This window comes from Centruroides vittatus, unplaced genomic scaffold (genome assembly GCF_030686945.1).
Source record: "Centruroides vittatus isolate TY-2023 unplaced genomic scaffold, ASM3068694v2 contig_971, whole genome shotgun sequence".
Lineage (NCBI taxonomy): Eukaryota > Metazoa > Arthropoda > Arachnida > Scorpiones > Buthidae > Centruroides > Centruroides vittatus.
The window spans coordinates 3,282,873-3,307,372 of record NW_027122644.1 but is presented as its reverse complement, the minus strand read 5'-3'; the positions used below and the strand labels follow the sequence as shown (position 1 = coordinate 3,307,372).

The following is a 24,500-nucleotide window of genomic DNA, read 5'->3' as shown; positions in this document are numbered from 1 at the left end:
CAAAACTTAGCATTCCTTCTGATGCTTGTATTGCTTTGACTATTATCAAATCTTTTAATAATGTCAAGTTTCTTATCCAAAGTAATAACTTTACATGTCATCTCAAGGATTCCACTGATATATCACTTTTTCTTTTTAAGCATGATAAATTTTTCCAAAATATTTATTACTTGCAAAATATAGTAATGGGAAGATATTGCTTTGGATGATAGACTAAACAAAACTGACTTTATGGTAGCATAATGGCACAGCAGAAGCACAATCAGGCAAAACTATTTACAGGAGACAGTTTTTGGGTTTTTTTTCTAGTTTTTCTTTTGCATTGTTAAAAATTTTTGTTTCATAATTGATTGTGCTTTTAGATATTTTAGTAGATGTACAGTACATAGTGAAATGGTATATTTGTGTCCAGTCAAAAATTTGTGTTGAGGTTTGATTGTAACAATTTTATCATAAATATGCATAGATGACAATCCATGCATATTTATAATAAAATTGGAGTTTCACAATACATTTTGTAGAATAGCATTGTATTATATTAAAATCTATTTATATTAATTTTACATAACTAATTAAACTAGAAACCAAAACTTTATTTTGGTTTATAGTTTTATAATTCTACATCAATACAAATGAACTGGGTCTAATTGTAATAAAAAAAAATGTCTTCAAAACCTTTGTATCTCTGATACAAAGGTTTTTAAAATCTGTTTAAGATCAAAAATGTTAGTTGCTAATAAAAAACTTTATGACATGGAGATACAAAGGTTTTGAAGATGTTTTTTATTAGTTTATAGTTTTCTTGTATTTTTATTTTTGATTATAAATAAAATGTATTTTTTATAAAATGCTTATGAAATATTATTAAATGAATTTAATTATGATTATAGGAATATTCTGAGGATAGTAACTCAGAACCAGATGTTGATTTGGAAAACCAGTATTATAATTCAAAGACGTTGAAGGAAGAGAATCCTACAGGTGCTCTTGCAAGTTTCCAAAAAGTAATTATTTTTTACTTATGATCATGGCAAAAATAATTAATGTAATTAATTAAGTTTTTGAATATATTTTACTATATAAGTTATATAAGATGGTGGAAATTGATCATTTGTATTTATTTAAAAAATGATTTACTCAAAAAATTAAAGATAAACAGTGTTAAATGTTACTTTCATCATGAATAACTTTTACATTTTAGAGTAGTTATAGTAAAAGTGAGATTTTACATGAGATTTATTTATTGAAAAATTATACGAAGGCTATTTTTTAAATAAGGTCCGTTTTTTAATAAAAAGAAAAATACTGTAAATATCATTAAAATATATTTTTTTCATATTCTACATACTTTTATCTAGTTTTCTACATAATTTTCATTTTTGTTTAAACATTTGTCATACCGCTCAACAATTTTTTGAATTCTGACTTCAAAGAAATCTGCCGCCTGTGAAGAAGCCCAATCCATGACTGCAGTTTTCACCTCTTCATCATCGTTGAACCGTTGACCTCAACGGAACTCCTTTAAGTATCGAAACAAGTGAAAATCACTGGGTGCAAGGTCTGGACTGTGTGGATGATCGTATCGAGTCAAAAACGATAAAGCACTGTCCAATCTTTTTGTTTTGTGATCGTCAGAAAGCAATCTTAGAATCTACGGAGAACACAATTTTCGATAATTCAGTTTCTTCGAAACAATGGTATACAAAACTGATCTTGAAATCTGTGGAAATTCAATTGATAACGTTGAAATCGTGAATCGTCGATCCTCTCGAATTTTGTTATCCACATCACAAACCAAATCTTCAGAATTCAGAGAAGGTCTGCCAGGGCGTGGTTTATCATGCACATTAACTCGCCCATCCTTGAATATTCTTACCCATTTTCGAACTTTACTGTCACTCATAGCATTATCACCGTAAACTTCTCAAATCTAACGGTGAATTTCCGCTGCTGCCAAGTTTCTTGCACTCAAGAATCGAATAACAGATCGTATCTCACAGTCGGCGGGAGACTCAATTTTCTTAAACATTTTAAACTTCTATAGCTCAGCATACAGACAGACGATATGGCTGCAAATGGCGTCAAAACGCGCGCCAAGCTTGCTCGGAGCAGAAGCGCATGCGTACTGGCATGATTGCGCATTATTCTCACTCTCATTCACAAACAGACCTTATTTAAAAAATAGCCCTTGTAGATACTGTATTTTTGATGAGTAATTTGAGATTTTTTTTTTTAAATTTAAGTGTAAGTCTTGGCTCTAAGTTTCTTCATTGTATTGTATTATATGAACAGTTAATATATTTCTTTGAAAAATTTGTCTGAAAAGTTTGAAAGTCATTTAGCTCTTATCATTAAAAAAATATCAAACATTATACAAAATATTAAACATCACAAATAGCCAATTAGAATTTATGACACAACCTATTAGAATCAGTTTTATCTATGACACATCACTTATAGTCTGCCGATTATAAATTTGAATTAAAAGTTTGTTGTAATCTGCTTATACTTTGAGAATAGTTATACAGTATATTTATGAAATATTTTCTTAATTACTTTTGTGTTTATAATTGTACAAAATGAAAATCATTTTTATTTCAGACAATAAAAATAGCAAAATATCTGCTGATTTTGTTCTATTATAACCACTGCCAAAAACATTAGACTGCCCTCCAAAATAGTCATTTTGTAGCTTTGATTGCATATAACTATTTTCAGTTACATTTTACAAATTTCTTGAATTTTTTTCTTGCATTTAACAGAAAAAATTTACATAATAGAATTTTAATGTGTTTCAACATTAGAAAAATAAATTTAATCATTTGCATGTGTGTGAGAAAAATTTTAAATCAGCAAAATTTCTTGACAAAAGTATTAGACCATATGAAGTATATCCAAAAATAGAAATAAAACTTTCACAATAAAACTTGATAATTACAGTAGAGCATTGATTATCCGACCTCCGATTAACCGACTTATCGGTTAACTGACCGTGTTCTAGTCGGCAAATTCAAATGTCCGCTAGTGATGTGGCGCTACAATATTTGGTTATGTCTTAGCTACTTTAATATTATTTTTGTTAAATTTTTGCATGTTTTAGCTGGCAGTACTGGCTTGACCACGAAAAGGAGGCTAGTATTTAAACCAGGCCTAATACACTATACTAATAATGTATTTTTTCATACTTTTCGGTTATCCGACCAACCCCAGTCCCCAATTAAGTCGGATAATCGATGCTCTACTGTATTAATAGAATAAATCTGAAATGTTCTAACGTGTTTGGGGCACTGATGTAACCAGAAGTAAACTATTTAATCAGATAAACTGTAAGTATACAGCAGCATCATGGGTCATAATAAAGAGCTGGAAAATGATTTAAAACTTCAATAATATTATTTTATTCAAACAAAACATGTTTCAGAGAAGAATTGCAATGCTACTAACAAGGGAACTATTGGAGAGTCTTTTAGTAAATATTAATAAAATTTAGTTAATAATTACGTTAAAAGTATACAAACTCTATATTAAATTTATAATATTCACTAAAAGTGTTAATCAGAATTAATAGCAATCAAATGCCATACTATTTTATATTAGTTTAACACAAATATGCAAATTTTTAGAAGTGAAAGGGTCGCAGAGGAAGACGACGATATTACATTTACAGAATAGACTAAGGAATAAACACAAATAAATGTTATATGAAAGATTAGATTGCGGCGGTTGGCAACACGATGTTCATTCGATACGACAACAACACTACATCTATGAATAGTGTTGTTGTTGTGTTAAATGAATGATTCCAGGACAAACAATGGAATCTAATGGTTGTTGTCACAAGTTTATTTTACAGAATTATATACAAGCGTTACAATTACATCGATCGTGGAAACAGTGATCAGAGCACGTAACGAGGTGAGCAACCGAACAGAAGCATGTCCACCTAAAAAGTGGAGTTAGCCACGGTCTGACGTCACATAGGTTGGTGATGGTGGTCAAACGCTGTGTGCCTATATGTGATCTTGTCTTGTGGAGTGGGAAATTTCCTGGTTGGCCTGGTTAACTAGGGCCTTTTATACATAATCACTGTGTATGACCTTTATATAAAATACATTATAAAAATACAAAGCATTAAAGACCAATACAAATACATTATTCTTGTCTTCTCTGTCATCCTCTTTCAACATCACAGGAACATGATTCACACAGCAGAGTCAACCTTTCTTTTTAGGCAACTTTCCCTGCCTATATTTATGTAAATCGGGTAAAATATTTAATGCTTTGTATTTTTACAAAGTATTTTATACAAATATATTTCGTTCAGGATTTTTTAGAATTTTTCTTTACATATATGACCTGTTATCTGGTTGTAATCGATATTGTCAAGTTGATGGATTCCCACTAAATTTACTGGGAAATTGAAGTGACCATGGAAAATGTAATAGAATTTAGAGTAGTGATGTAACGAATATTCGGTTACTACTTGGTATTCGGCCTATTCGGCCGAATACCGAATACCTAAAAACAGGAGTAAGAAATAACAAAAACACAGTAAATTGATCATTTTGGTAACTTTTATTAATGCTGAAAATTAAACTATAATTATTAAAGTTAATAAGAAATAGCATCTAACTCTAGTATTAAATTATTTCATAATTAAATAATATTATAGCCTTTATCTTATACTATAGCCCGATATCTTATGACATTGATGGCGTGTAGGTTAGAATGTATCGGGCATTAATATTATTGTTTAGTTAATTATGTTATATTCGCATTCGCGTATATTTTTATATTTTTTACGATATCTTAAAATGATTTACGAAACGTTTTATTGAAACTTATCATATTTAATGAAATAATTATTTATCTATTTCTAGAAGATGAGTAACTAATATCTAATTTATTTTATATATAAAGCAAAGAATGAGCATTTTTCATTATATGCAAAAGATAACATTTGAAATCATATTAATTTTAAAAATATTGACAAAAACAATAGCAACAAAATATCACAAAACTTCACAAATAGAAAATCCCCAATAATATATTTGAACTGTTCCACAACTGGACAGAAACTAGACCATATGTCCCCACTAAAGTATATCTTTAGGGCCCTATTCAGTCTACAAATACATAGTAAAAACAAAATTTTAGAGTTAAAAAGATTGATTGCAAATAAAATAACTTGTATGTTATAACTTACATCTAAATACCAACAACTGCCGAATCATATCGGGCTATTTACGGCTATTACATAAATTATAAACTAATTTGGCACTAGAGGTAGACGTTAAGCTCCATCTCATATTAACTTTAATAATTATAATTTAATTAATTAATTTAAATAATTTAGACCTACTGGAAGAAAAAATCGTAGTAACAGCGGGCCAATAGAAAGCAGAGTGCGCTATACTTGCCATAATGCGGTTTGCGCACCAATTTTTGTACGTGCGTTAATCAAGCCAATTAGTTTGGCCGAATATTTGGCCATTCAGCCACACTCCTGGCCGAATATTCGGTATTCGGCCACGCTCCTAGCCGAATATTCGGTATTCGGCTGAGGCCAAATATACTATTCGTTACATCACTAATTTAGAGTATTTTTGGTGGGAAATTTTATGGGCCTATCTTTAGCCAAATTGCTTATTATCTGATTATTAATTAGAGTTAATACAACCAAATTAAAAAATTTATTGAGTCATTTGGTGTAAATGAAATGATAGAAATGTTATTTTATTTCTTCAGAAAAATAAACTGAAATTCATTATTTTTGACTATTTTAAACTGTTGAAAATATGAACTTTTAAAAATCAGTTTAAAGACTAGGTTGATACTAAAGTTGGTTTATGTATTAAGCAAATTTATGATTTAAATTATTTTGATTATCCTAATGTCCAAATACTTCTATCAACATATAGTACTTGAAAATATATCCTGTAGGATCTTAAAAGCTAAAAGAAAAATGAAAGAATTAAAGAGAATGGTAAATATAAGTGAAATTACATTGGAATATATACTGGAAAAACAATTGATATGATATGGACATGTAAATACAATGGAAAAAGAAAGACTTAGCAAAATTGGAAGAAGAATAAAAGACTTGTCTTATGTTTTAACTTTATGGTAATTTTTGTAAGGAAAAAATGAAGATTGTGAACATGGTATAATAATGTGAAGAGAGCAATATTAGTATAGGAATAAGAAGGAATGTTATCGTGAAAAGAAAAAACAATGGAAAAATTTTTTAGGAAATTAGAGATTGCATTACTGGTAAATTGGTTTAATGGTAAGCAGTTAACAATGCATCAGTAATTTGGTATTTTTACTGGTAAATTTGGTAAAAATAGGCAGACATGTAATAAGTTTTTTTGGAACTAAATATTTCTTTGTATACATTTCCATTTTTATATATATTAAAGACATAAATACATCAATTGTTTTTATTTAAACAGTAAAAGTAGTCCAATGCATGTAAAAATATCAGAGATACCCAGCACAATTTATACTTACTAAAAATAAAGGGAAAAAAATGTTTTTGACAATTTTTTAATCGTCATCCTCAGGTTAGAGTCAACTGAACATCAGTGTGAAAATTTGAATGTCAATGTCAATGGACTTAATCCAGCATGGAGTATGTATTTATAGTAAAAGTAGTTAGCATCATTTATGTTTTAAATTATTATTTTACAGTTTTTTTTCAATTTTTAAAGTATTATATATTATAGCCCTTTACTGGACAGTTTGGAAATTTGTTTCTTTATCCATAACACCTAGAATGCAATAGTGGATTTTAGTTGACAATATGCAATACATTTAAATGTGAGTGTTTAATCATGGCAACTAAAAATGTTACATTATGCTCTATTTTTCAGGCAACAAAATTGTTGTTTTTCAGAATAAAACAAAGGGAATTCAAATGGGTTTAGCACACTAATGATTGTTTAGCTCCTTAATCACACTCAAAGTTTTACTAGCAAAAAATTATTTGTTTAATTTGATGTTTTTGGCTTCTAAAATTGTTGTTTAGTTGCTAACTTATTGGTAGTCAGCAACTAAACTAAATCACTGGTGTGTGAATTTTTCATTTGAATTCAAAATTTTAAAATTTACTGGTTTACCTATAATAAAGAAAGTAAATTTGCACCTTCAATTGGAAGGCATTATCAGATTCCATAAATAAATAAATTGATATTTGAAAATATATTTATAATAAAACTACTTGATTATATTTTTGATAGTTATTTTGGAATGTTTCTTTGCGAAAGGAATTGGAGTGTTTACTTTTGTGAACTGAATATAGGTTGTTGTTTTTATTATTTTTTACAGTTATTGGATATATATTTTATAGATTAATTTTTTTTATATCATTGTGATTTTTGTGCAATTTTGAATTTGTAAGTATACAAAATGGTAAGAGTCAAAATGATTATTTTGTATTCATCTATTGACTTGCATAGAAATTTTATAATAATAGTAATAAAATTAAAAATACTTTTTTAAATGTATTATTATTAAAATTTTACAGGTTTTAGATTTAGAAGGTGGAGAGAAAGGAGAATGGGGGTTCAAAGCATTAAAGCAAATGATTAAAATCAACTTTAAATTAGTAAGTAGTTGTACATTTATATTTTTTTATATTGTATTAGTAGTAATCTTATATTTCGTGTAGATAAATGAATGGGTAGAAATGATATACAATAAATCTTGATTATATGATACTTAGATATTTTGTTAGTAGTCAGATGCATAAACAATGAGAGAGAAACTTGTTTGTATTAAATGGTTTATTTATATTCATCAAGCAATCTCATAAGAAATAATATAGCATATTAAAATTATTATAAAATTACTGTTAATTCCAGTAACTGAATGTCAGTCACTGAAATTCATAGAAAACCAGTACAATGGCTGTAAAATCCAGAATTCAAATATCCCTCAAGACAGTTAATGCAGACAGGATCACTCAAAAAAAGTAATTTGATAACTAAAATAAATGAGTTGATCCCTATAATCTAGGAAAACATCAGTCTTCTTCAATAAATCACAGCCAAGAATCAGATTATGAATAAAATATTCTGATACTGTTCAACACCAAAAACTCAGAGGAATAGTCACTGAGTCTGAACTCAGACCATGCTGTATCTGAACACATTCAACAGTTACCCATTCAAATCCACACTGAAAATGTAACGTTGGATTTAGAACTCTAGTTTAACAGTAGAACATGGCTGAAACTGCTTCCAGTGTTCATGAAGAGTTGTCATGCACATCAAATGGCAACAGAAATGAATCAGTGACATGGTGATGAATGACAGCTACAGAAGGGAATGCCTCAGAAAGTTAAACAGGCCTAAACTTTTGAGGTTGTCCTATAACTTTTTGGGCAAGGAATAACCAACTAATAACCAGTGGATCTCTGAGACAGGTTTAACAGTAATTGATAGCAAAACATAACTGTAAATCACCTTTGTTTGGGTCAGCAAAGTTGCCATAGAGTGTCCAATACCATTTGAAAGATTTTTCAAACATTGACACTCATTCAGACTCTAGGTCTCAGTAGCATGTAGTAGCAAGGAGAATCATATATTGGCTGTTGCAATGTAGGGACTAGTCAAGGATTTCATCTGAATCAGTTTTAGCAGTAGTGTCAGACATGTCCTGAGATGAGAATTCAATGATACATCTGATGTTTGCACATTTTTTTTTTTTTTTGTTTTAACTCTTTCCGCCCTGTGGGCACTACGAGGGCCACACAGGCTCTTTTAGTAGGCCATTATGGGTTCAGCCAGGTCCACAATGGGGTAACCGGGTGGTGAGGGATGGGGCCCGACATATCCGAACGGACCGCCCCGCAAAAAATTCTTGGGGATTATTCAACTCATTTGGATTTGATCCCGGGTCCCCCAGAGCGGTAGGCTGCCACCTTGACTGCTCGGCCATCCGGCTGATGTTTACACATTGTACTTTAGCAGTGTTTCATTCCAGTCTTCTCAGCAGTTCTACTCTGTCATAATAAGGTATTTCTGGTCATATGAGGCAGCTGTTATCAGCTCTAGTCATCAGAAAAGACTTGGCATTGTTTTGTATATCTTCTTGAATTATCTCTTGGAGTTATCATGCCACTCTCTGTATCATCTAATCTTGTCACTCTCTGTATCATATAATCTTGTCATAGTCACTAGAAATCAAAGTTTTAGATTAGTTCACTTGACAATGTGAAAATTTTCAATCTGATAGCAGGTTAATATGAATTCAATCAGTAGAAACACTGGTGGTAATTAGAATGTTAAACAAATCTTTCATAACTCCTCTCATCAGATGTTTCAACTTCTTGTATCAGGAATATGGCACATTTGGACTGACTTTTTTGCAAAAACACTCTGGATGTAAAATTTACTATCCTCAGCCATATATTGGACTCAGAGTCTTGCATCATATATCCTCTCTTGATAGACTCTAAAGATATAATAGATAACACTAAAGAATGTCATTTAGTTTATAATTTGATTCTTATTGTTAGTAATCCGGTGTTGAGTTATTCCTTCTGGACTGCCTTGCTTATCTTGTCATTCCATTTGTTGTATCAGGTAATCCTCTCTTATTCTTATAACCAACAATAGGTGTTTTAATTTCTCTCATTCCTGTAGATTAGAATCTCAACAAGAGTGTGTAACATATACAGTAGATTGAAAAGCCAATATCTGTAGACTGGTGGTTAGATATAAGTTTCTTTGTAAAGATATAAGTTTCCTTCATCTGGAAAGGCTCTAAATTTGGTATATATCTAAACTAAGCCAGGGTTATTGAGAAGTCAATGATGGATCTAATTTTGGATTTAATCCCTATAAATGATGACTCTTTCATGTTAGGTTAACAATTATTATTTTCTCTGGTACTTCTGTTACATCCAGTATCTCCCCAAAAATGTCAGGATAAATAACAATTCTCTTAGGAACACAAAACTAGTTTATTAGTCAATAAAAATGATTAAAATAACTAAATATATTGTTTACCACTGAAAAGCACAAAGGACACTTAAACTGCTCTAAAAAAAGAATCAGATTTCCCCAAGTTCTGTTTCAAGACTTCTTTTTTTCTTTCAAGACTTTTTGCAAGTTTTTCTTCTACTCGAAAAAGTATTTCATTCTCCCATTAGACAAAGATTGAGTCAGCAAAAAACCCAATATTAGAGAGTGCTATGCCACAGTTGATACTGGCAGTGGCTGCAATGTTCCACTTTTTACTTAAGCAATACTTACTTTGAAGAATGGGAATCAGAAATGGGTATTAACACTGTTGCATCAGTAGACAAAAATTTGGAGATACGGGTATCCCTTGTAAAACATGACACTTCTACAACACTGTTTTGCTCTAACTTGGTAGAAAACTGGGAATATCCTCCATACAATATGGTTTCTGGTTTTACTTTAACATAGTTCGAGAATTCAGGAAAGCATTTGGACAAAATTTTACATTTTTTAAGTGCAAACTTCATTATTCAATATTTTTTTTTATTCAAGTAAGCATATGTGTCATCTCAAATTTTTCCATGGATTTTATAATATTGAAATTTTCAATTTATTTTGTGCTTTTCTTCAGGTTTACTTTAATGAAAACTGACAGTATAGTTTTTTTTCTTGTTCTAGCTTTCCTATCAATCAGGTAATTATTGACTATCACCACATTTTCGTTTTATAGATTAATCTTCATATTTAGTAAAGTTTATTTAAACATTTTTAGGTAAGTGCTATTAAACTTTTTTCCTAACCATAAGTAAGTAATCAATCAGTCTTAAAAATGACAAACAAAATACAGCAGTATCTCAGTACTGTTGTTTACTATCCTCAGTACCTGAACTGTTTCCAACTCAAATGATTTGGTATTCAAACACAAAATTTTGGAGAAAAATTGCTCAATACTCACCTGAATAAACAAGAGCCCCTAGAACAAATTTTCAATTAATAATACATTTTATTCTGTTATCCATAAAAATTTTTTGTGATAAAAATAAGAAAAATGAAGACATTACTGATATTTCTGACCAAGATCATCAAAAAAGCTCAGCAGATGATGATACTTTGTAAAAACGCCCTTGTTTAACTAAAATTAATATTAACTATATTAAATTAATATTAAACAATACAGTACTTTTAATTGTGAATGTTAGTTAATTATTGGTTGGAAATAAATTAGTGATTGCTTTCATAAACATATTTCTTTTAGTGATGGAAAAGAATGGTATACTTTTGCTTACTTTTGGAACCTAACTATGTTTTGCCTTAGTCTTTTGTTTCATATAGCATGGATTTGTATAACATGGCACTTTTTTGGAACATAACTACTGTGTTATAGGAAGAATACCTGTAAGTCAAAAGAGAGATGAATCAATGATCAACATATGCTTAAACAGTGATTGATGCTAAATCTAATACCTGAACAGTCAACTAACCTGTTAGAATTACTCCTAATGTTTGAGATCTTGTTTACTTCAGATACTCTAAAGACAGTGATGGCAAACCTGTGAAATAGTTGGTCAAGTTATTGATTGCATAATCCATGTGATGATTTCAAGGTACCAACATTGAATGTTTAGAAAATATTAGGTTTTTATAAATCAAAAAATATTTGATAGATTTCAAAACTTTGCATGTGTAGTGTAAAAGCAAGGACCTAAAGCTGTTATGAATAGTATAATGGCCACTACTAATTACTTTATTTAACTTTTTAATTTATATCAGAAAGTAAATTTTGTAAGAATTGTTTGTTACTTTTTAATTATTCAAATAAAATATGTGACCTGCAGTTTGGAGTTACTAAATTTTGAGTTCACTTTTACCTTATCTTCAGAAAAAGGTTTGCTCTAAGAAAACATTATGTGGAAGCATTTGAATAGAAGAATACTTACTGATCAAACAGAAAGCTTTATTAAGTTTCATTAACAGAGCTAAGAATCATAAATAAAGTGAATGACTAACGTTAAATGCTTACATGTGTTCAATCATACAGTAGTTCATAGTCTTCTCAAGTGATTTTAGGAGAAAAATGTGACAAGAGCTAGTGATTCTGCATTAATTACTAGAAGCTCAATTTTACCATGAAGAAAAATGTTAATTTGCTTTTAAGGATAACTGATGCTATAGATTAAGCTATAGCCATCATTGCCCATTACAATGCTGACTGGGGGCGCATTCAATGTCCAAGATCAATAAACATGCACACAACGTACACAGTCGGCCATCACAAACCCGGCAATGTGAGGATATACATATAAACAATTATTATAGGGTTGTTTATATGATGCTATAGATTGTACACAGAAGACTCAATACAGTTTGTAGGGATAGAGAAAAGACTGCCTTTGTCAATGTGGATGGACTATTCAATTTAAAGTTCTCCCATTTGGATTAAGTAAAGCACTATCTTTTGAATGATGGACAATGCCGTGCAGGTATTGAAGTTGAATCTTTGATTGTTTCTTTGACAATGTTGTTGTCCTTTCACTGACTTCTAGGAACATCTTAAGATGCTTCTTTGTGGTTTTAGTATTACACTTATAGATGAATCTAAAAAAAATGCCATTTTGGAATTCAAAATCTGCAGATACTAGATCATTTTGTTTATAAATGAGGAACTGTTACACTTGGATAAGATATGAATAATTATGGGTGTTCCTATTTTGTTCATCTCTTAAAAGTTTTGAGTTTTCTAGGTTTATGTTTATACTACACTACCAATAAGTTGTCAAACATTTTACAATTCTAGCCAAATCCTTGACAGTCTTCTTAATGATGGTAGGTGGTTTCCATTTGGAATCAACACAACAGGAGAATTTTGACTAGCTCAGAATTCTCTTTATATTTGAACCCATAGTTAGGAATGATGATTATAAAATGCTCATTGAATTGCATAAAGACACCAGAAGATATGGACTAAAAGTTGTACTATTGCAAACGAGGCAATCCAGCTGTAATTGTTTACACCAGTCAAACTCTCATAACAAGAGAAACAAACTACAGTAATACCAGGAACTTACATGATAGGTGGGACCGAGCGATAATCGCATAAGTCGGGGTATAACTTCGCATATAAATACATACAAATTATTTTTAATTGGGGCTGGAGACTAATCAAAACAATAATTTAGAAAAAAATGTTTAATAAAATCGTAGATAATACATATGTATAACAAATTATACTATTAAAATCGTAAACCAAAGTTATTTTGATGTAGAAGGCTTCATAAAATCTAACAAATTCGTCTGACAGCTCAAAGATTTTTTCCTCCCGCAAAATTTCCTCGTAGCATGCTAATAATTTTTTATTTCTCATTTTGTAGAAGAAATGCGCTCTTCATTAGAGTCTATATTTTCTAAAATTTGTAATCCCTTTTCAATTAAACTGAGGCCTTCTGTCAAGTTTCCAACTATCATTCGATCATCTGATTGAACTGGGTCTAAAGGATCAAAGTTTTGCCAATTCACAAATTTTCATTTTTGTATCGAAGTCTTTAATAATGTTAACTTTACATTCCAAAGATAAAGTTTCTCTTTTCTTGTTTGATGCAGAATAATCAGTTCTACTTTGCTTGGATGATATAGTATAGTCTCTCAAGTCTCCATAGATATAACAAACACAGAAATAAATAACACAAAATAAATTGTAGCTATGCGTTGATTCCGTGCAACATGTCTAAACATGTAAGCTGAACAATAGTTTGGGGGGAGTGAGTAATCAAGAGTTGCATGGTGTTTAAACAAAAGACGAATCATTGAGGTTTGAAAATCACATAACTCCGGGTTCGTGTAAGTCGAGGTATTACTGTATTCTGTAATGGAAAATAAATATTCTGCCATTGTATAGGTCATTAAAAATTTTGGCTATATCTACACAATGTCTATTTAGAGTTGTTACAGACTACTATTCTCTTTGCTGACTGAATAGTTTACAAGAATTTTTAATCTGATTTACCTGTGGGTCCTTCACTTTTAAGAATACTATGTCTATGGTCCATAAGTCTGGCTACAAACTTCTCAATATCAATGTTCTCTCTCATAGCCTGAAACTCAGATGTCACAGATGTGAGCAACAATACCACCCTTGTGAATTGAAAATCACATTAAGTGGACATGACATCTTATAACTACTAAAGCCAACTGCCAAATAATATCTGGCTATTTTTTGGCAGTTATAATTTTAATTACTGATTAATTTGTCCCTAGAGGGAGGCATTAGGTGTCATCTCATATTAAATTTAATAATTATAATTTAATTAAATAATTTTAGAATAATCTAACACCTTCCTCTAGGGACAAGTTAATCAGTAATTAAAATTATAATTGCCAGAAAATAATCCAATATTATTTGGCAGTTGGTGTGGCTTTATACTAGTGAATTGGGTTTGGAAGATGTTTATATATGGTAACTACTAAACAACACCAATGCTATTACGAATAATTTTTTTATAAGTTTCAACATTTCTGTATCTTTGGTGGAATTTTATACTGATGGAGTTAATACTGCACTGAACATCCTTGGTGTAGTTATTCCAATCTCTGCAAAGTGCACTTCTTGAAAATTACCATGACAACCACAATCACCTAGTCACCTAGGATAGCAACCCTTAGCATGCATGCCAAATATGAAACACTGACGACTTTTTTCTGATACATGATCCAGAGCTCACATTAAAAAATAAATATTCAACATCATTGCAGAGTGATACAAAATAAAAATGCAATAAAGAAACAAACGTCTTATAGATATTTCCAAGACATTATCTCTGTGATAGACTGATTTACAAGTAAAGTTGCCAATTTATTAGAAGATCAACTAAATCTAGCTTACCTGTAGCATCATCTAGCCACTAGACCAGATGTATCTATAATATACTCCTGAAAATTTTAGTTGGCATGTGAGAAAATTTTGCATTATAAATTTGGCAATTTTGGCATGTGCAATTATAAAGGTTGCCCACCCCTGATCTAGGATTTATGAGCACATAGTCTGGAATCATGACTAGAGCCTATAAGTCAATACATCAAATATGTCTAAGGATATTGAGAATGCCAACATTGCAAGGTTTTCACTTAAGCATATGCTGGATAATTCCATCATCACAAGACTTTTTCACCATTGTCAGATTGGGTCTTCTGGAGTGATTTCCCATTTCTTCAGGTGACAAGGGATTACTTGTTTTCATGTATTACTTCAGTTATCTCAGCTGTTACATCATTGTTTGAGCAATATCCATTTGTACTTATCAACATATCTATGTTGGTAAGTACAGATTTCTTAGCTAACAACAGTATAATGCAACAAGGTGTTCTGAGAAAATTAATAAATAATAGAGATTGATTCTTTTTTGTCGAGATAGTTCAAGAGATCCTTTCTGTTTCTGGCACTTTACAATATAACAATAAATTAATGGCTTATGACTTCATTGGAAATTATAATAGAACTCTAACTGATATGTTAACAATGTATGTGAATGTTGAAGCATTGAAATTTTGGATGATGAATGAAATTTTGCTATAAATGATGTTTGCTTTGCAACAACTCCAATCAGGACATAATGAGCTATTTACCATTTTCTAGCTTTACTGCCTGATGATCATGTTGCAGCTTCTATGGACATCTTCTAACCTTAGGTATGCCGGAGAACTGTTTTGCATTTATCTACACTCACTTGTCCTAAGAGTACACATTTAGGGTTCAAGTCTGCAAGTGATATTATAAGGTTTGCCATGCTGATGTATTGATCAGGTGATTTAGTATGGGTTTAAATCCCCATATGCAGGGCAGGATGTTCTGTTTAGGATTGGTATTTTGGATCGTGCAAAGTTTTGTTAGTGTTACTGACATCACCTATGAAGTTGAAGCCATTGCTCTTATTGGAAGATGCTAGACATTTGGATGAGCCATACATTATCTTGTTGTTCCTAGTGGTGCCATTCTAAGAAGGGAAAGTGTTTATTAAATCTAAAATTGAGTGACACTAGTCTTTGTCTTCAGTTGTACATTAATCTCAAAACAATTTTAACCTTTTATAAGGCCATTTTTAGTGAAAATTCTTCTACGATGAATAACTGAACAAATCAGCAACCAATACATTAGGACAGATATTATAATTTCAGTTTTTCCGTTAACTGGAACATTCTTATAAATTTAAATTCCAATTTGTAACCTGAATGTTTCAGTTAAGTATTTCCTTCACACATTCTTTTGAACTTTTTAATGATTTTTATATTAGAGCATTGAAATAAAGAGATCAATGAACACATTACCCAACTCATAGAACCAAATTTTGAATATGAAACCCAAACAGAAACAAAATAAAATAATAAAAATACACTTACAAGTTAGTAGAAATAACTATAATTCAAAGAGGGTTCCAAGTAGTAGAAATAGTATTATGATGGCATTAAGGATAGTACTAAGGTAATATGAAAGAAATGGCACTAAAGGGAAATGCTACCAAACAGATTTTTTGTTGGCTAGATCTTTTGTTCATTGAAAGAGGACTGTACCTATTTTGAAACCGTGTTCAAATTGAAGAGTTGTTTGTGAAGCCATTTTTAAAATTAATCTCTATTTTTTTCTCTAGTGCTTTTTGTTTTTTAATGTTAATTAAACTATTTAGTTAGTTATATACAATAAACTTCCCAAAGTTCAATACATTTGGTATTAGAGGTAGACATTAGGCACCATCTCTTATCTAAATTAATAATTTATTAAATAATTTAGAACTATCTGGAAGAAAAGAACTAGCCTGGTACAGGACTTGAATCTGCAACTGGCAAGCACACCACACGGTAAGTGGAGGTTGCAGATTCAAGTCCCACTCCGGGCTAGTTCTTTTCTTCCAGACCATTCTAAATTATTTAATAAATTAAAAATTATAATTATTAATTTAGATAAGAGATGGTATCTAACATCTACCTCTAATACCAAATTACTTAATATCTAATCATTAATAATAGCAAATTTATAGTTTGATTAATTATGGAAGTCGTTTGGTTGACTATTTATTGGGTTGTTTGGAAAGTAATTTCATTTCTTTTTTCAAGGAAAAAAATTTTCTTATAATATATAACTATTTTATTGAATTATATATTTACCATTTGGTCCAATACCTTTTGCCAGGTTCCTAGTAGTAGCATGATTCCATGCTTATAAAAGTTTTGATCTTTGCTTACAAGAAAAACTGATCCAAGTGATTTTTGACATTTTCATTTGAATTAAATGTTTTACTATTTAAAAAATTTTGTAACAACCAGAACAAGTAATAATCTGAGGATGCCAGATCTGGCAAATATAGTGGGTATGGTAGCACATCCCATCCAAGCTGTAACAGCTTCTGACAAGTTACCAAACTTGCATGAAGTCTGGCATTATCATGGTGAAACACTACATCTTTTCTGTTGATCAATTCTGGCCTTTTCTGTTTGATGGTATCACTCAATTTGTCCAGTTGATGGCAGTACACTTCTGAATAAATTGTATTAGAAGCTTGAAAAAAACAATTTCCCTAAAATCCCACCAAACAGAGAGCATCACTTTTTTTAAAATGAATATTGGCTTTTGAAGTGCTTTGAACTGGCTCATCTCTTCTACTCCATGATTGCTTGCATTTGACATTGTTATAAACAATCCATTTTTTGTCACCAGTTATGACTCACTTCAAAAATGGATCATTTTCTTGATGTTTGAGAAGCAAATCACAGATGTCAATGCAACGGAGCAAATCTTTTTAAGAACATGTTGAACCCATATATCTAGCTTTGAAATGAAATCAAGTCGTTTCAAGTGATCATAAATGGTTGAATTTGACAAATGTAATTTCAGCAATTTTTTGTGTTGTTATTTAGTGATTTGCTTTAATTAATACCTTTATTTTGTCTTCATCAGCTTCAACTGGCCTTCCAGAACCTGGCATCTTCAATATCGACATTGCTGGAACGAAATTTTGCAAACCAGTTTTGGCATTGTCATTCTGTCAACACATCTCCATACATATCACACAATTTTTTTCTTGCTTGAACAGCATTCTTACCTTTTCAGTAATAAAAAAGCAAAATATGTTGAAAATGCTGCTTTTGATTTTCCATATTTGATGGGACAGCAAAAAAAAAAAAACAATTACAAAGAATCAAAATTTTTTACAAATAAGCCTTGAATTGTCAGCTGTCAAAATATATAATGACTGATTTATAATGAAATTGGCAGGTAAAAATACATCTATTCTCTCTGGTGGTAAAAAAATGAAATTACTTTCTGAACAACCCAATAGTTAGTTTTATCAATTTTCTTGATAGAGAAATTAGTTGTGTTTCTAAGACCCTTGTCATTTATTCATGACATCTATTCACAACAATGTGTATAAATAGATTAATCATTCATATATGCAATAGTAATTTGGAACACTATTTACTCAAATATAAGATGCCATCAAATCTAAGACACACCTTAATTTCTGCACATTAGTAATTGGTTCTGTGTTTGTTATTATCCAAAATATAGAATAAACTGAGTTTGATATGTAAATAAACGTGTCATTTATACTGAGGTCGATTCCAGTGTAGGATTATAAATTTTGACTGATTAGAAGTGATATAGTTTTGAAAAAAGTCATAAAAAAAGAAAAACAGTAAGACAGCTGTATGAACTTTTGTATATTGTTAAAAAAATGTTAAATTTAAACAATTGAGAGAGCAACTAACAGAAATATTTTAATTTAATATCTGAATAAGAATAATTGATATTAATTTTTAATCTGTTATGATGACACTTTTATCGTTTGATATGAGTGAATTTTTTGTTTTATTAATTAAGAACATTATGATTTTTGGTGTTACTACTACTTAAATTCCTGGATTTTTTAAACATGTTTTTAAGATTATCTGTTTAATTTTGGAGTTTAATTCTTAGTCATTTATTTTTATTTAACGTGTCTGAAATAAAATTTACTTTTTTTATATATTTGAAATATTGTCAATTTCAAAAAAAAACATTTTAATGTATTTAATTTTGGAATTTGATTGAATTGTCAGTTTTAAAATTATATCTGCATTAAAAATATTTTAACTTCTCTCATTATGCTTGAATGTATTTGAAGAATCTGTAAACTGTATGTTATCAATATGTTAATAATGAATAATTAAATGTATGTATTATATTTTAGGGAAATTTTGACCAAATGATGAGTCGTTATACACAATTGCTAACTTATATTAAAAGTGCTGTCACGAGGAATTATTCTGAGAAGTCCATTAACTCAATTTTAGATTATATTTCAACATCAAAACAGGTGAATTTTAATTTCTTCTTTAATTATTTTATTACATGTCATATTTATTTGAAATTTATCAATTTTTCACTCATTTTTTTTAAATATATTCCAAACAGATGGAACTACTCCAAGAATTCTATGAAACAACACTTGAAGCTTTAAAAGATGCTAAAAATGATAGACTATGGTTTAAAACTAATACTAAATTAGGAAAGCTTTATTTTGATAGAGGAGAATATAATAAACTGGCAAAAATTTTGAAACAGTTACACCAAAGTTGTCAGGTAATTTTATTATTATTCACCATCTTCCATTTTTTTTTCTATTTGAAATATATTATAGATGGGTTGTCATAATAAACACAATAAATTTTTAAAATTAATTTTATTATAGTTTACACTGTTATAGTGCATATTTTGTTACAGTTAAGTATCATAAAATATTATATAATTATATACTATATTATAGAATAATATAGTTCATATTTTTCAATGAAAATTATTTTTTAAAAATTTTAAACTTTTGAATACTTAAGAGGCTCTTGTAATATATTATCAGGATCATAGTAGTTTGTTTTCTTCCTATTTGTTTATTTTTTTAAAGTAGTTTTTTAACAGCCTATATTCAGTAATATTGGTCTTTTTGGATATACTTTATAAAGTATTTCTTACCAGAAAATAGCAAAACTTGAATACTCCTGCTATGAAAGCAGAACTGTATTTTGTTGTGTCATCAACAGCATTATTCACAAAGTTTACTGAAAAATTTCAGCATGATGAATTCCTATTACACAAGTTGTACACTAATATAGTTTAGTTTGTTCAAACTTTGGCTGGACATGTATTCAAGTCTGCTATGCTAAAAGAACTGAAAAGGGCATCTGGACATGATTCATATTAATTGTTTGTAGAGTTAAATGTTCTGTTTTCTGTTGAAGAAATTACTGTTTCAAGTGTAGCAAAAGTTGCATTAAAGAATGTGAAAAAGTACATGCAAACAAATTCCTAAAGGATGTTCAATCATATTGTATTTCAGATTGTAGGGATATCATACAAAAAGGACCATTGTATTCTAAGCAGCTTTAGGCCATGAGATGTCATGCTCACTTCCTACACTTTTTCTCTAGGTTGTAGACATCATCACCATTGCATAAGTGTTTTCAATTGACATTGAAGATGATGATCTGTTAGATGAATGGAAGGTTATTCAATTGGAAAAACCAAATAGGGCAGGGACATATTATGTAGATGTGTTCAGAGATGAGGTGGTCAGAAAGCATACTGATAGAGGATGATTACAGTTGCAACTTGTGCATTTGCCAAAGGTTTTGCATACAGTACTAACTTTGTCACAGTAATGCTAATGTAAAATTCCAATTCTCTGTTTGTAGCTGGACTTTAATAGAATGCAAATTATACATATCAGAAAGTACACTCAATAGCATTTTGATCACAAAGAATGCTATTAGACAGTACTAAAACAACTCCCATCTATTGCCTATTACAAAAAAATTATGCTAGCACAAAGTACATTTAAGTGATGCCAAAGTTAAGTGAGGACTGTAAAATGGCAAATGAAGAACAGAAAAAAAAAAGATATAATTGATAAGTTGAAGCAGGTATTAAAAGAGAAGCAAGAGAAAGTTTCAAAACAAAAAGAGGAAATTGAAACCAATTTACATTAAACTAAAAGAAAAAAGAATTATGAACATCTGTGAGAAATATGAGATACACTGTTTTAATTGGCCTTAATATTCAATAAGTATGATCTTAACAGATCTCATATTGATAAACTTTTGGCAAATACAGAAAACAGGGATTGCAGAAAGATTACCACTGAAGATAAGCAAAGATTGGTCTTTTGCTATATACTGAGTTGGAAAGCAGGTTTTTATAAACACCTTGAGAGTCTTACCAACAAAAAGATTACCATTAAGAGAAATTTAACCCTGTTTAACTGTTTAAAGAATGATAAAGAGAAGAGACAGCAAGGAGAAACAAGCAATTATTTATTGTGACATTGTCACAATGCCAGGCTGCAATTTTTAATCATATTTTTAATTTATTTAATTTAAAATATATACTCTCCACCTCAAATTACTAGTGGCTTGCCCCTGTACAGTACATCATACTTTTCCTTTAACAATAAAGTTGTGCCAGTCACCTATCTAACATCTTGCAGGGGAAATTTTTTGAATTGAAATAACATGACTTCTGATTTGCATCAGAAGTTTGTATATAGTTAATTGAGGCCTCCTGCCTCTGAGCTTTCCATATCTAATCTTGACTTTTATCTATCTAACTCCATTCTTGAGATTAAGGAAAAATAGATAGACAGAAGGACGGACAACAGTGGGAACTTATAGGTCTACAATTTTTTCAAATTGCTGCCCAAAAATATTTGCCCAGCTGAAATTCATCAACAGCTGCCTGAAATGCATGGTGCAGTGAATGAGGCAAATGTGTCAGTTATATAATGAAGGGAGAACAATGCAAGGACATGCATGATGAAGCAAGATTCAGACACCAGTCTATCATCACTGAAGAGTTGAAAACTTGTTGATGAATACATTTGACAGAGCAGAAGATTAATGATTGATGAGCTTCTTGTGGCTTTCCTTAATGTTTCTCATTCTATTGTATATGAAATTGTTAGTGAACATCTTCAATATAAGGTTTGCATGAGGTGGGACTCAAGAATGTTGACATCAGAACACAAACAGAAGAGAATAGCTTCTTCTTGGACATTTCTTGATTACTACTGTTTGGTAGGGGATGAATTCTTGGATTGTATAGTGATGGGAGATGAAACATGGGTGTCTCACTATACATTCATGTCTCATATTCCTCTTGAATGGCACCAATCACATTCTATGACCAAATCCAAAAAATTCAAACAAGCATCTTCAACCATGAAAATCATGGCTGTGATTGTTTGGAACTGGAATTCTTCTGATTGATTATCTGCGTTGATGGTATAATCAACATGGAAAGATGCTGTAAAATCTAAAAAGAGTTAGGGGTCATTATACAGAACTGTTAATATGGTATACTAAGGGAGTGTCTGCTCTATGATAAAGTCTCTTCACATTGCTTTAAAAATGGCAAAACAGTTGAAAAATTTTGTTTATAGGTATTGGACCATCTACCATATAGTCTGGACCTGGTGCCTTCTGATTTTTATCTTTTCCTGAAACTAAAGGAAGTTTTGAGTGGAAAAACTGATGCAGATTGATGGTGACATCCACGAGACTGTCAACAACTGGTTTAAGGAAGAGGCAGTAGAGTTTTTCAATTAGAGGATCTTCATGCTAATCTCCTGCTACTAAGCTGATATCAAAAATGCATCAGTATCAATGGGATTATGTTGATAAATAGTTCAAAGCATATTTTCATTGTAAAAACAAGGATTTTATAATAAATAAATTATCACTTTATGACAAAACAATTCTTACTTTAAAAATGACTTCCATATACATTATCATTATATATATATACCAAATTCCATTAATACAAAATTGAAGGAACTAAAAATTGGCACTTAGTATTAAGAATGTTTGCATAATATAGTCATTATAATCAAATGACAAAAGCCAAATTTTTTCCTAGTTATTTCACCTTACTTGCACATGTTTAAAAAGTAAACAAACTTATGTATTGCTTTTTGCTCCAAACATATACTTTATTGAGATACATTTTGCTTGACGGAAGAATCAATGCTTGTTTTTTGACATCAATTAGAGTTGGTAGAACAATGACTAAAGCTACTGGATATAACATGCTGACCTAGTTGCCAAATTGAATCCAGTTGCTAGATATATGTAAAACTGTACAAATTTTAAAATAACTTATTTGCTTGGATTTCAATAGAAATGGTTCACTTTCATTTTTAAAATTATGAGCTAATTACGTATTTAGCTCATAATTTTAAAAATTATGAGCTAATTATATTCCAGTATTTAAAATTGTAATTCAGTTTTTCATTATTTCTGTTAGTTATTATTTTTAATTTCTTTAATATTTCATAAAACTACAGATTTAAGTAAAAGTTTCTCACTACTGTTAACTTCTAGTTTCCAATGCACATGTCAACTGTCTTAAGTAATCATTCAGCATTGTCACAGCATACATAGGGCTGACTATAAGAGAAAGTATAATTTTTCAAGTTGGAGTGAATAGTTGTTGGTGTGGGATAACTTGCAATGCCTATGACACAATAACATTTATAAGTGTTGTAGCCAGCATTAAGTTGAAAAGTTTGTTTCTAGTCATGGAGTGTGTGTGTGTGTGTTTTGACATTTTGGCTCCTGTGACTTTGCGGAAGCTAAAGGCAGTGGGCTTTGTATTAAATGACATAGTATAAATGTCGTTGAATTCATGGGACCATGACAAATTTTAACTGAACTTGTTAACATTGAAATGCGTATCCTTGTCCACTGAATCGCAAATCTATTTTGCAATAATGTAGACTTTGTGTGAAGTGATCACATAGTAATGGCTTTGACTGTACCTATATGAGAAATTCCTAAGAAATTGCCTCTGTAATATATTTAAAAATTTTTTTGCATTAATAAATGTCTTTCTTTAACATTTTAGACTGATGATGGGTCTGATGATCTTAAAAAAGGAACTCAACTCTTAGAAATATATGCATTAGAAATTCAAATGTATACTGCCCAGAAAAATAATAAAAAATTAAAGGTTTGTAAATTAATATTTTTTATTATTGAATTTTTATATTTTATTGTTAATTACTATATATTGAAACAAATATTTAAACTATTTACTAAAAATATAGCATTTTTTAATCTTATTTTTCTAATATTTTAAATTAAATACAGTAGAGCATCCTTTATCCGAAAGCCGATCAACCAAAACATCAGTTAACCGAAAGTGTTCCAGTCAGACTGTGTTGTGCTGAATTGAACGTTTTTGATACTAGATTAACTTCCAAAATATAATTTTTTTGTTTTTATATTTTTCAATATATTTATTTTGTTTGTACAAAATAAAGAAATAATTTTTAACGATACAATAGCCACAATTATTATTTTAAAAAATTTACATTAGGCATAATGTGACCGGGGGGTCGGCACCTCTTTGATGCCACATCAGGACTGACACCACCGTGTCTCTGCTGACACGGAAGCTGCGGTGGTTCAACAATCGGACGCGTGAGCGGTCGCGTTTTAGGGCGATCGGATTCGGGA

General features: G+C 30.2%; 1 protein-coding gene across 1 annotated transcript in view; it reads left to right on the top strand.

Moving 5' to 3' along the window:
• The window catches only part of alien (COP9 signalosome complex subunit 2 alien), a 71,775-nt gene that overhangs the window by 28,235 nt on the left and 19,040 nt on the right, over window positions 1-24,500 (top strand). Inside the window, exons 2-6 of the mRNA XM_067282903.1 lie at window positions 891-1,004; window positions 7,529-7,609; window positions 19,184-19,309; window positions 19,408-19,575; window positions 23,887-23,991. Of these exons, the coding sequence (XP_067139004.1) occupies window positions 891-1,004; window positions 7,529-7,609; window positions 19,184-19,309; window positions 19,408-19,575; window positions 23,887-23,991 (594 nt within the window). The remainder of the gene's footprint in view (window positions 1-890; window positions 1,005-7,528; window positions 7,610-19,183; window positions 19,310-19,407; window positions 19,576-23,886; window positions 23,992-24,500) is intronic.